The 11928-nt window shown below is 46.4% G+C and overlaps 2 protein-coding genes across 3 annotated transcripts in view; both read right to left on the bottom strand.

The window, feature by feature from the left end:
• Nucleotides 1-370: 370 nt before the first annotated feature.
• chrnd (cholinergic receptor, nicotinic, delta (muscle)) lies at nt 371-6993 on the bottom strand. 2 transcript variants are annotated; one of them, XM_041269708.1, is made up of 12 exons: nt 6521-6968; nt 4909-5054; nt 4669-4713; nt 4288-4397; nt 3992-4147; nt 3576-3691; nt 3003-3203; nt 2524-2635; nt 2249-2363; nt 1850-2060; nt 1430-1554; nt 371-848 (listed from the first exon to the last, which is right to left on the bottom strand). In XM_041269708.1, exons 1-12 carry the CDS (start codon nt 6576-6578, stop codon nt 666-668), a joined length of 1578 nt encoding a protein of 525 aa, XP_041125642.1. In that variant the 5' UTR covers nt 6579-6968; the 3' UTR covers nt 371-665. The 2 variants fall into 2 exon arrangements, with proteins under 2 accessions (XP_041125642.1, XP_041125643.1); XM_041269709.1 differs by lacking the exons at nt 371-848; nt 1430-1554 and adding an exon at nt 1561-1646 and having other exon boundaries at nt 6521-6993.
• A 1602-nt stretch (nt 6994-8595) lies between these two features.
• prss56 (serine protease 56) overlaps nt 8596-11928 on the bottom strand; it is a 10598-nt gene continuing 7265 nt past the window's right edge. The window contains exons 12-17 of the mRNA XM_041269946.1: nt 11721-11891; nt 11245-11429; nt 10921-11125; nt 10580-10642; nt 10093-10199; nt 8596-9396 (exon numbers count right to left, since the gene is read on the bottom strand). Coding sequence (XP_041125880.1) covers nt 9013-9396; nt 10093-10199; nt 10580-10642; nt 10921-11125; nt 11245-11429; nt 11721-11891 — 1115 coding nt within the window. The 3' untranslated portion in view covers nt 8596-9012. The remainder of the gene's footprint in view (nt 9397-10092; nt 10200-10579; nt 10643-10920; nt 11126-11244; nt 11430-11720; nt 11892-11928) is intronic.

Genomic DNA, 11928 nt, shown 5'->3' with positions numbered 1-11928 from the left:
TCGCAGCTACAACTCCATGTGGATTCAAAGTTGTTCAGCTAAGTTATAAAAGGTTGAAATCGCTTCTGCCCCTTTTCAAATTGAAAAGACAAAAGCCCGACAGACTGGGGTGTGTGTGTTTCGAGGAGGGTGCTGTGGATTGTACCCAGGTGCTCTGCAGTTTCACTCTGTGCCTGGAATTGCTCAGACAGCTGGTCCTCTACACTGCACCAGCTGCAGCACCTTCATTCCAGGATTAGACAGAGAACAACAGTGTGTCAGTCTCCATTGAATACTGAAACCTCCAACAATGAAAGAGTCCCGGTGTTAGATGTTTTTAAATGTTTCTGTTTATTAATTTATTTTTCAATACAATTGTCTTGCACAGAAAAAAGTATGAAAAACACACAAACAAAAAAAAACAAAAAGCTGCTTCATGCAGCAGAGCAGTGTGCTTCACAGCAGAGCGGTGTGCTTCACAGCAGAGCGGTGTGCTTCACAGCAGAGCGGTGTGCTTCACAGCAGAGCGGTGTGCTTCACAGCAGAGCGGTGTGCTTCACAGCAGAGCGGTGTGCTTCACAGCAGAGCGGTGTGCTTCACAGCACAGTTTTCACATTAACAATTCAGTCCTGTTGTCACAGCATTTCCTGTTCGTTTAGCCCGGAGTAACGATGAGTGGCGCGCCCCTAGATGACTCGTCTGCTGCTCTCCTGGTAGTCGTAGGGGTCCCCTTCAAAGGGCAGGGGCGGAGGGTGGTTGTACATCCCCATAAAGAAGATGACGATGGTCCCCAGGATCATGACAGGCGTCAGCAGGACGAGACAGAGTCGGTCCACTGTCCTTGCAATGCGGTTCCAGTTATCCTTCTCCTACACGAGGGGACAAGACAACCGTTACTCCTGCACAGCAAAACAAAGCCAGCTGGACTGTTTATCAGAGCTTCTGCACTGGAGTAACACACACACACTCAACACAGCCTCCCTCTGCCTGTATCTACACTGGAGTAACACACACACTCAACACAGCCTCCCTCTGCCTGTATCTACACTGGAGTAACACACACACTCAATATATCCTCCCTCTGCCTGTATCTACACTGGAGTAACACACACACTCAACACAGCCTCCCTCTGCCTGTATCTACACTGGAGTAACACACACACACTCAACACAGCCTCAACACAGCCTCAACCTCTGCCTGTATCTACACTGGAGTAACACACACACACTCAACACAGCCTCCCTCTGCATGTATCTACACTGGAGTAACACACACACTCAACACAGCCTCCCTCTGCTTGTATCTACACTGGAGTAACACACACACTCAACACAGCCTCCCTCTGCCTGTATCTACACTGGAGTAACACACACACACTCAACACAGCCTCCCTCTGCCCGTATGCTTGCAGGTTTAGAACTCAAAGGGTAGGTGACTACACTTAGTTACCTCATTGTAATCGTTCTTATCCTTCATGTTCTTGACGATATAGTTCGCCCCTTCCACCGCAGGCTTCATCTCCGCAAACAGCTGGTCAGTCATGTCCAACTCACTCTTGGCGTTTGGTCTGTGTGCTGACAGAGAAAAGCAAGCAAATTGGAGGGTCAGATAAGAACATAAGAACATACAGTCATGTCCAACTCACTCTTGGCGTTTGGTCTGTGTGCTGACAGAGAAAAGCAAGCAAATTGGAGGGTCAGATAAAGAAAAAGCGTCTATTGTAAGTGCTGCCAGTACTGCGTGTGTGTGTCGATGTGCATGTTTTTGTATATGTTTGTGTGTGTGTCTCAGTGTGTATGTCTGTCTCAGTGTGTGTGCATGTGTCTCAGTGTGTCTCAGTGTGTGTATGTCTCTCAGTAGCACATATACCTGCAGCAGGAGTGGCACGGCTGGTCAGACCGTGCCTTTCAGACTGCTTCTCAAACATGAGTTCGCTGCGGGACTTGACAGTGAAGTACTCCTCTGCTTTGGCGATGTATCCCACAGAGCTGCTGCGCCGCTGCAGGGCTCCATCCCACTGCGGATTAGAGTCTGCCGGGCGGGACATGTGCAGCAGCCTGGGCAAGCGCTCCAGGAATAACTGTCCCGAGAAGTAAACATTTCAGTATTAATAATCAGTGAGTCTGGGCTGATATCAGAGCAGCCTGAACTCCTTAAACCAGCATCAATCTTGTAAGTTGATGTGTGTCCAGCGCAATACACATTTCTGTCTGTGAATGGTTTTTTGCTATATCAAGAAGGAACTAGTTGTATTGACAGTGCAGATACCTCTTTGGTCCAGTCTGACATGACGTGTGTGCTGGGCGTGCGGAAGTGAAGGTTCAGCACGATGACGCAGTTCAGCACCACCACTGTGACCAGCACCATGATGAACATCAGATACCTGCAGAACAGGGACGATACCAGCGACGTGTGAGTGCACACAAAGCACAGGAAATCACACCACAGTCCCAGGAATACATTATTTTCTCTTTTGTATGCATTTCTGCCTGTATGTTACTGTGTGTCATTGTATTCTTGTTTTCTGGTATTAGGGGGCCTACTTGACGATGAGGGGGATGGCCATCGAGGTCTCGGGTAGTCGCTGCGAGACCAGAAGCAGGAACACAGACTGAGCGAGGAGCACTGAGATCGATAGAGTCATCTTCTCACCACCTGCAGGGACACACACACAGGATAATGAGACCAATACCTAGAGCATACACACACACACACAGACTGAGCGAGGAGCACTGAAGCTGGCACCTCCAGAAGATACAGTGTTCACCTCCCATATCCATTTAACTGGGCTGGGAGTTACATATCATTGGACAGGTTCAGTATTTCAATGAATATATCTTCAATTAAACGTACTAATGAAAGATGCGAGAGCAGACAGTGAGGAGGTTCTCATTGGTTGAGAGAGATGCAGATGCACCCAAGTACCCAGCGATGAGTGTGTGTGTGCGTGTGTGTGACTCACTGTCGGCTGGGAGGTAGTACACCAGCGATGAGTGTGTGTGTGTGTGTGTGTGTGACTCACTGTCTGCTGGGAGGTAGTACACCAGCGATGCCATGAAGGAGATGAGGATGCTGGGTATGATGATGTTAATGATGTAGAACAGAGGCTTGCGCTTGATGATGAGGTAGAAGGTGATGTCCTGGTGCTTGTTGCTGTCCAGAGGGACGTCTTTGTGAACGTTCTTCCTGGCTGGTTTGTGGATAATCTCCCACTCGCCATTCTCTTCATGAGGGAGACAAAATAGTTCATTAAACTTGCATTCCTAATGGAAATGTACTTTATTGATTCTTATTTAATTGAACAAAAACAAAACTTTTCAACCTGTTCAAATAAATACAGAAGACGCTTCCAGTATTTTGGAAGATATTATAACCTCTTGAATATTAATTTTCATCGCTCATAGAATTCACAATTTCAAAAGTGTTGGTGAGCAGGCTGCAGGGTCTACAGGAAGCACAGGACCTGTCTATAATATTCCTATAATATTGTCTTGCTATATTTATTCACACGACAGTGAGGCATCTGGTAGGATTGGCAGTGTGCCTCTACAGTGTCTCTACACTAGCCGGTATCCAGAAGGAGACACACTGGTACCTGTGAAGCCAGCAGGATCAATGATAATCCACTCCACTGGGAAGTTCTCCTCAGTGTCTGGGTCTGTATCCACCTTCAAGTGCATTCTTATCTCCTTGGCATTGTATGTCAGAGAGCTGTATGAGAGAGCAGCAGAAAAAAGGATGCGTGTGAGAGGAGAGAGAACAGGGGGGGTCGTGAAAAACTTCTACTGGAGGAAAATTCCATAACGCAGTGAAATTGGTTTCAAAATCTCAGACTGCAATTGTAATGCTGCTTTCAAGGCAGTTAAACAGGAAACAACACGTTAGCATGAATATCTTTTAGAGGCTGCTTCCATGAAAACGCAATGAAAACCGCTGACAATCAGGATGCAGAGTATGAGTTCTGATCTCCGACCCCCAGCTTTCAAACCCTAGCACCACTGCCCTTACTACCTGAATTTGAGGGAGCAGTTCTGCCAGTCGAAAGGAAAGAAGTTGACGTTGATAGCACAGGAGCTCCGGAAGATCGCAGGAGGGAGCCAGTACATGTAGCCAGAGGGGTCCACCAGCACATTACAGTAATAGGCAACCTGGAACTGGGCATCGTTACTGCAGGGAGGAAGAAACAAAAGAGACTGTAGAGGAATGCTATAGGGCCTGTATGTCATTCACTTTAGAAGTGTAGGATCAAATACTGTATGCTTGGAATAATAAAGAACTACTGGAGTGGATCTCTGTGAGACTCTTACTTGTTCTCCAAGACGATCTCTGGGAGCCACACCTGTCTGGGAGGCAGCCTCAGAATGGAGATGTCATCAAACTCACTCGCATTCCAGGACAGCCTGTGGTCATACCAGCCCTTCACAAAGGTATGAAAAGCATGGCTTTAGGGTGGCGTCCAAGCTGGGGTAAGACTTCCTAACACTGACTGAGTAGTACATTGCACAGAAGACATCAGCACTAGAGTAATGCAGTGTGTTCAGAGGGTCAAGGCAACCCCAATCTGCGGAACTGGGCTCTGCAATGAGTATTTAGAAGATGACTCGTCTCTAGACAGAGACAGAGTTCTGTGACCACAGGGGGTGCTGATAGACAGACAGACACAGAAAGGTTGAAATATATCCACTTACATGCTCTATCCATACGTTTGTGGTTAGCGTTTCATCGACTTCTTTCTGCAAGATAAAGATTATTCACAAGTCTATATCAGCATCTTCTTTGACACACAGCTACAGCGAGGACCTCCACATCATTAATTTCTCAGATTATTATAGAAATAGGTTGTGCTACATAACTGAGTTATACATAAAAGCAGTTTTGATTAGAAGGAAGCTGACTTGCTCCCGGGAGGGGAGGCTGTGTGACTGTACCAGAGAGATGAGGTTGGAGAGGGTCAGAGCCAGGTACACGTCCACTACATCGTCCTGGGACTGGACGGGCCGCAGCTCCTTGTTGTAGGCGCGCTCCTTGAACAGGTGATTGAGGAGCCGCTCCTCCTGATTCCGGGCAGTGCTGCCTGAAACACAGCAAAGCAGAAGGCACTGTTACACACACACACACATATACACAGAGAGAGAGAGAGACACACACACACAGGCACACACACACACACACACACACACATATACACAGAAAGAGAGAGAGACACACACACACACACACACACACACATACATACATACGGAGAGAGAGAGAGACACACACACAAAGACACACATATACACAGAGAGAGAGACACACACACACACACACACACACATATACACAGAAAGAGAGAGACGCACCATTACACAAGAGAGAGACACACACACACACATACATACATACGGCGAGAGAGAGACACACACACACAGACACACATATACGCAGAGAGAGACACACACACACATATACACAGAGAGAGACACACACACACACACACACAGAAAGAGAGAGAGAGAGACACATACATATACACAGAAAGAGAGAGACACACACACACACACACACACACATACATACATACGGAGAGAGAGAGAGAGAGGAGAGACACATGTGTGTATCCTCACATGTCTCAGGAGTGTGTGTCAACACACTACATATACCTCTCCTCTCACAGACAGAGAGACACACACACACACATACATACGGAGAGAGAGAGACACACACATATACACAGAGAGAGAGAGACACATACACATATATATATATACACACACGGAGAGAGAGACACACACACACACACACACTTCAGGGCTGCTCATTGTCCTAATTTTCTCACTCCAGAAAGTCACGTGAGTCAACAGAACACAACATGTTGAGACACGACAGCCATTCAGAGGCAAGAGTTACGAAGCAGTAAACGGCAGGCCCTTTCCCAATCATAATGCTGTTATTGGAAGAAATAACAAAGGTCCCATTCAAAGTGGGATCCTGTCACTAAGCAGTGTCTAAGCTGTGTAAGGCGCTTCATAGACGTGTTTTGAAATGGATGTTTCCGAGGGAAGGAAATGTGAGAGACACTGCTGGGGCTGGATTTACAGCAGGGAACACATTTTCCCCTGATCTCATCTATTGCTGTGTTGTATTTTCTAGCAGATTTGCACTGTAGCCTGCTCTGTGTGATTCAGGTATTATCAGTGTGGAAATTAGTGTGATAACAAGGGAGTAGCTGCACGAAAACAACATCAATTACTTTCATCAGCACGTTATTTAGACAAAAGGGAAAGATTACTTAGCACTCGTTTACACGGATAAAACCCCAGTAGATTATCAATTCATACGAGGGGATCCTACTAGAATGAGAGAGTGATTAACCCACAATATCCAAGTTACATTTCAGTGCATTTGATCACATTACTGCTAGAAAGTGGGGCTCCGTTAATCAGCTTGGATGACGTTGGTTCCTCCACTCCAGCTGGGAACACTAAAAAAAACTCTCATTGTAGCTTTTGTTCCGCCCAAGACTCCTACCACCAATAAAAAGATGAAATCTGTGCTTACCTGACACGCAAAGGCTCAACACCAGAGCAATGGACAGATAAAAATAAAGTGCTCTCATTGTTTGAATAAATGAGTTTCCACACCAGCTCTCTGAGGCCCCTCAGCTCGCTCTGTGTGTTTCCTCAAGGACAGAGCCTCTGAAATCACAAAGTCCGATGGAGAGCAACAGGTGGGGAGAAACAGAAATGAGATCTACAGCTTCCTCCTGCAGGGGGAGGGGGGCGGATTGGATCTCTGAGCGTGTGTGGGGAGGACTCTAGGATGGTCTACTGCCAGAAAGCAGCCTTCATTATTCCAGTTATCTGCAGACTCAGTACCCCAGTTGTAACCTTCAATCGGACTCTCTTCCCCTGTCAAACTGCAGTAAGGGGCCTGGGGGTTCAGGGACAGGGAGTGTCCCCACAGTGGCTTGTCCGTTATTGGTGCCCCTGGGAGTTGTGAGCAAGGCGCTGTCAATCAAATCCTGTAACAGCTGCTGTTTGGAAAGGCACAGGCCCAGAAACTCATTACCTTGAGCAGGCACAGTGCTCCCTGGGGTAGGGGTGAGACAGTGAAAAGAGAGTTAAACCACAGGGAAGGGCAGACAGAAAGACCTGGTGCTTATTACTCTTGTTTTTGCAAAGGGTTTTATTAGCAGCGTATTTACTAAGTTTTGTGACAATGCAGAATTGGCAGAAAATGGCATAACTGTGCAGAATGTTGAATTTAGGAAAGAAATAGTGCAAACGAACACCACATTGAGTACATTATAAAACACCAAGTTTATGTGTTTATTTTTATAAAAAATGTTTCACAAAAATACAATATAATGTTCTCTATGCAAATAAATATTTATTGGAAACTGTGGTCACATTACAAATTACATTTCCAACATTTTGAAAGGGTGAGGTTATAATATACAAATATACATATACAAACAGCTGTACACTGCTATTAACAGGTATATACACACACACACACACACACACACACATTATATATATATATATATATATATATATATATATATATATATACACACACACACACACACACACACACACACTGAGTGTACAAAACATTAGGAACACCTGCTCTTTCCATGAAATAGACTGACGAGGTGAATCCAGGTGAAAGTTGTGATCCCTTATTGATGTAACCTGTTAAATCCACTTCAATCAGTGTAGATGAAGGGGAGGCAGGTCAAAGAAGGATTTTTAAGCCTTGACACAATTGAGATATGGATTGTGTATGTGTGCCATTCAGAGGTTAAATGGGCAAGACAAAAGATTTAAGTGCCTTTGAACGGGGTATGGTAGTAGGTGCCAGGCGCTCCGGTTTGAGTGTGTCAAGAACTGCAACGCTGCTGGGTTTTTCACACTCAACAGTTTCCTGTGTATATCAAGGATGGTCCACCACCCAAAGGACATCAAGCCAATGGCAGGCCAGTGGTCGAAAACGGCTCATTGATGAAAGGCCAAAGGAGGCTGACATGAATTGTGCAGAGCAACAGACGGGCTACAGTTAGTCAACTGACAGTCCAGTACAACATTGGTGCCAAAAGACCCATAAAAGAATGCACAAATCATCGTACTTTGACACGAATGGGGTAGAGCAGCTGACGACCTAACAGAGTTCCACTTCTTTCAGCAAAACATAAGAAACTGCGGTTTGCAGTGGGCTAAGGAACGAAACCACTGGACCATGGAGGATTGGAAAAACATTGCCTGGTCTGATGAATCCCGGTTCCTGCTGTTTCATGCTGATGGGAGGACCAGGGTATGGAGAAAACAATGAGTACATGCATCCATCATGCCGCGTGTCAACATTGCAAGCTGGTGGTGATGATGATGGCAACGTTTGAATGCCACAGGATATCTGAACATCATTGCCAATCAGATGCATCCCTTCATGGCAGCAGTGTATCCATCTGCTAATGGATTTTTTCAGCAGGATAATGCCCCATGCCACAAGACTAGGATTGTCCAGGAATGGTTCCACGAACATGACAGTGAATTCAGTTTACTGCATATATATATATATATATATATATATATATATATATATATATATATATATATATATATATATGTGTTGTGTGTGTGTGTGTTTGTGTCAGCATGACTTCCTTCACAATGTAGCTCACAGAATTGACTAGTTTGGATCGCACCCTAGGAGAACTCTTCTGATTCCTCCAGTGACACATGGGTCTGATAGGAGAACTCTTCCGATTCCCCTAGTGACACATTGTTCTTGCAGGGTTCTGTATTAAATATTAAATATGCAATATTGTGTGGTTAGTGACTGGCTAGCTCCTGCCTTACGGTTTCTCCGGTGAACTCTGCTACTCCTGGCTTGCAGTTTCTCCAGCTCGCTCTGCTGCTCTGCTGCTCTACTGCTCCTGCCTTGCGGTTTCTCCAGCTCGCTCTGCTGCTCTACTGCTCCTGCCTTGCAGTTTCTCCAGCTCACTCTGCTGCTCCTGTCTTGCGGTTTCTCCAGCTCGCTCTGCTGCTCTACTGCTCCTGCCTTGTAGTTTCTCCAGCTCGCTCTGCTTCTCTACTGCTCCTGCCTTGCAGTTTCTCCAGCTCATTCTGCTGCTCTGCTGCTCTACTGCTCCTGCCTTGCAGTTTCTCCAGCTCATTCTGCTGCTCTGCTGCTCTACTGCTCCTGCCTTGCAGTTTCTCCAGCTCACACTGCTGCTCTGCTGCTCTACTGCTCCTGCCTTGCATCTTGGTAGCATCCAGTGCCAGTGCGAGGACCCTCGGCATGCTGCGGTAGAAAGTGTTGCTCTCCAGCCCCACCAGGCTGTAGAAGGTGACCGGGTGCCCCCCCACGGTGGCATGAACCCGTGCCTCATACAGACCCTTCTGATTCTTCGAGGCCATGTCTACCAGGACCTGAACGCACACAAACAAGCACAAGCTCATTACATGACCACACTCTTTATTGTGCGATTCATTTCAGAAAGTCCACTTCCAACAGATTACACATCTATTCATTACTGACACTGTATAATGCTGCCCCACAATCATGCACAAAACCACTTGTTGGACAAACACATTGTAGGGATGTAGATTCCACCAGAGCTCCTGTTCATCTCTAGTTATACCTTACCTACCGTTAACAGACCCCAGCATTGCCAGCAATCTAACACTTAATACTGTACACTGGTACTGTGCTGGATCACCGGGGTGTGTTGCTTCAAACCATCGTGGCACCATTGCTTCGTCAAAATATGACCCCTGTGGCACTAGAGATGTTAGGTTCCATTTAATTCAATATTAGCTCAAAGAGCCAGCTGCCCAATGTTTTGATATGTTTTATATATATATATATATATATATATATATATATATATATACACACACACACACACACACACATATACACATATATACACACACACACACACAGTAGAAACGCTACAGCTGACTGCTATATTTGAGATGCATGTTTTTGATTTGATATTAACAGTTTAGGGAAAATACTAACCTAAAGAAATTGGAAAATGTTTTAACATTTAGGCTGTAAACTATTAACACCTCTGTGTGGTACCAGTCCTCCACCAGCGGGAGTGCTGTGCTTGCTCTCACCTCCTGGAAGGACATGGAGAGGCTGTGGGGGGGGATTTCGAGGATCCAGCAGTGCATTTCTCTCAGCAGACTGACGCGGAGGGCAGCCTCTCTCAGCCCGGGGCAACCTGCCATACACACACACAAATCACTTTGTTGAGCTAAACAAACAAGCTGGTATGTAAAGTAAAACATTATTCAGAGGTCAGGAACTGCACTACTGTGAGAATGGATTTTATACAAGCGTGTGGCGCTGATCACATGTTTGCTGTAAGACTAAGTGAGGTGCACTGTGGTAGCAGAGACAATTGAATGCAATGCTAACATGCCTATGATATACGCCTGTCTTGACTTTTGGATAACCCTGTCACTCCAGCAAGCATTCTTGATATTTTATTGAATTTGTTAGTACTATACTGTATGCTTGCTACATTTCCTTTAATATAAACTGTGAACCTCTTAACTCTACAGTGCAAACACAGGGTTCAGTCTCAGATGCCACCCTTACCCTTGCCTTTTGCCCCCAGCGCTTCCCTCCTGCGCCTGGCCCAGCGTTTCCTCCAATTCTCCCCTGCAAAGGACCCATTATTCATTATTCATTTACTCGTTTCGTAAGAAGTGCTCTTGCAAATATCTGCTCAGCAGCACTGACAGGGTGGGGGAGGTGGAGGGCAACAAAAACAAGCCAGTAACCTTCAAACACCCCGAGTAATATTTCAACAACCATGGGGAGCGAAACTTCATCAAGGACGTGGCAACGACAGAATTCAAAACATTGAGCCTACATCTCTGTACAACAGCGCCACCCCCTGTCAGAATTGTAAAAGACCCAAGAGAAGGGCTTCTTACCTCTGAGGTCAGAGGAAGGCCCTGCAGACTGGGTGGCTGGACTGGGTGCGGAGGAGGCTGCAGGAAGTCTGTGTGACACAGTGAATGCTGTGGATTCCTCCAGGTTGAATCGATCCATAGTGTTGCTGGAGCCGAGCTGCACTCGCAATGTGTTTATTAGAGAGCGGTAGTCTCCTTGCAGGCTCTGCAGTACTGAGGCATCCTCCTGCAAGCAATTCAAACCAGAGGACTCTTAACAATGAGGTCCCCAGTTTCATCTTGTGCTTTACTTGACTCCATCCTCATGGTTTCAGCATTAAAACACAACAATCACTCTGGAATCACCTGAAGAAACAGCTGCTCCTCCAGCCCCAGTGTCTTAGCGTCTCCGGAGCTGGGGTCTTTATCCAAGTCCTCTGCCATCCCTCTGAGGTACTCCACCCAGTCCTCCATGCGTGGCCCCACCCCATCGAACAGGGCAGGGGGGTGGGGGGTAGTGTGCTGGGGCAACGCAGTCTCCTGGACCTGCTCTTTTAGAAGAATAGTCCTGTTACTTAAGCGCTGGGCCATGTTGGGAAAATGAACAGAAATTAATGAACAGAAAAATGAACAGAACTGAAGGTGTTTCTCAGGCATGAGCAGTTCCCAAAATAAACAATGAACAGAGGAACAGCTACAAGCCAAAGCCAGTGACAGGGCCTCTCAATACATGCCCAGCACCCAGTCATACTGCAAGCTATAGGATAGTCATGACTGCACTGCTGCAAAATGCTTTTATAAACTTTGCATCTTCCGATGTATTCCCCCTGTGGTTGCTGTACCTGTTTGTGAGGGAGCATCCCTACGCTCTCGTCTAGTGAAGGTGCTAGTGTAGATCTGCTCCATGAACTGCGGCAGGGTCTGTGTGAAGAAGGTCAGGTCCACCTTGTCTCTGATGAAATCCTCCGCCTGACGCAGCAGGTCCAGCAGGATCTGCAGGAACGAACGCAGCTCTGCAAACACAACATGGGGCCATGAGACAGATCCTCA

Source organism: Polyodon spathula, chromosome 14 (genome assembly GCF_017654505.1).
Source record: "Polyodon spathula isolate WHYD16114869_AA chromosome 14, ASM1765450v1, whole genome shotgun sequence".
Lineage (NCBI taxonomy): Eukaryota > Metazoa > Chordata > Actinopteri > Acipenseriformes > Polyodontidae > Polyodon > Polyodon spathula.
The sequence above is the reverse complement of the archived record's forward strand: the minus strand, read 5'-3'. Positions and strand labels throughout refer to the sequence as shown.

What these genes read in the sequence shown, in the direction of transcription:
- chrnd (XM_041269708.1), bottom strand. Translation starts at nt 6,578, where the DNA reads ATGAGAGCACTTTATTTTTATCTGTCCATTGCTCTGGTGTTGAGCCTT. An exon ending in AACTGCTCCCTCAAATTCAG is followed by an intron (nt 3,692 to 3,991) that starts GTAGTAAGGGCA and finishes TCTCTCATACAG; the next exon opens with CTCTCTGACATACAATGCCA. An exon ending in TGTCAGACTGGACCAAAGAG is followed by an intron (nt 2,061 to 2,248) that starts GTATCTGCACTG and finishes TTCTCGGGACAG; the next exon opens with TTATTCCTGGAGCGCTTGCC.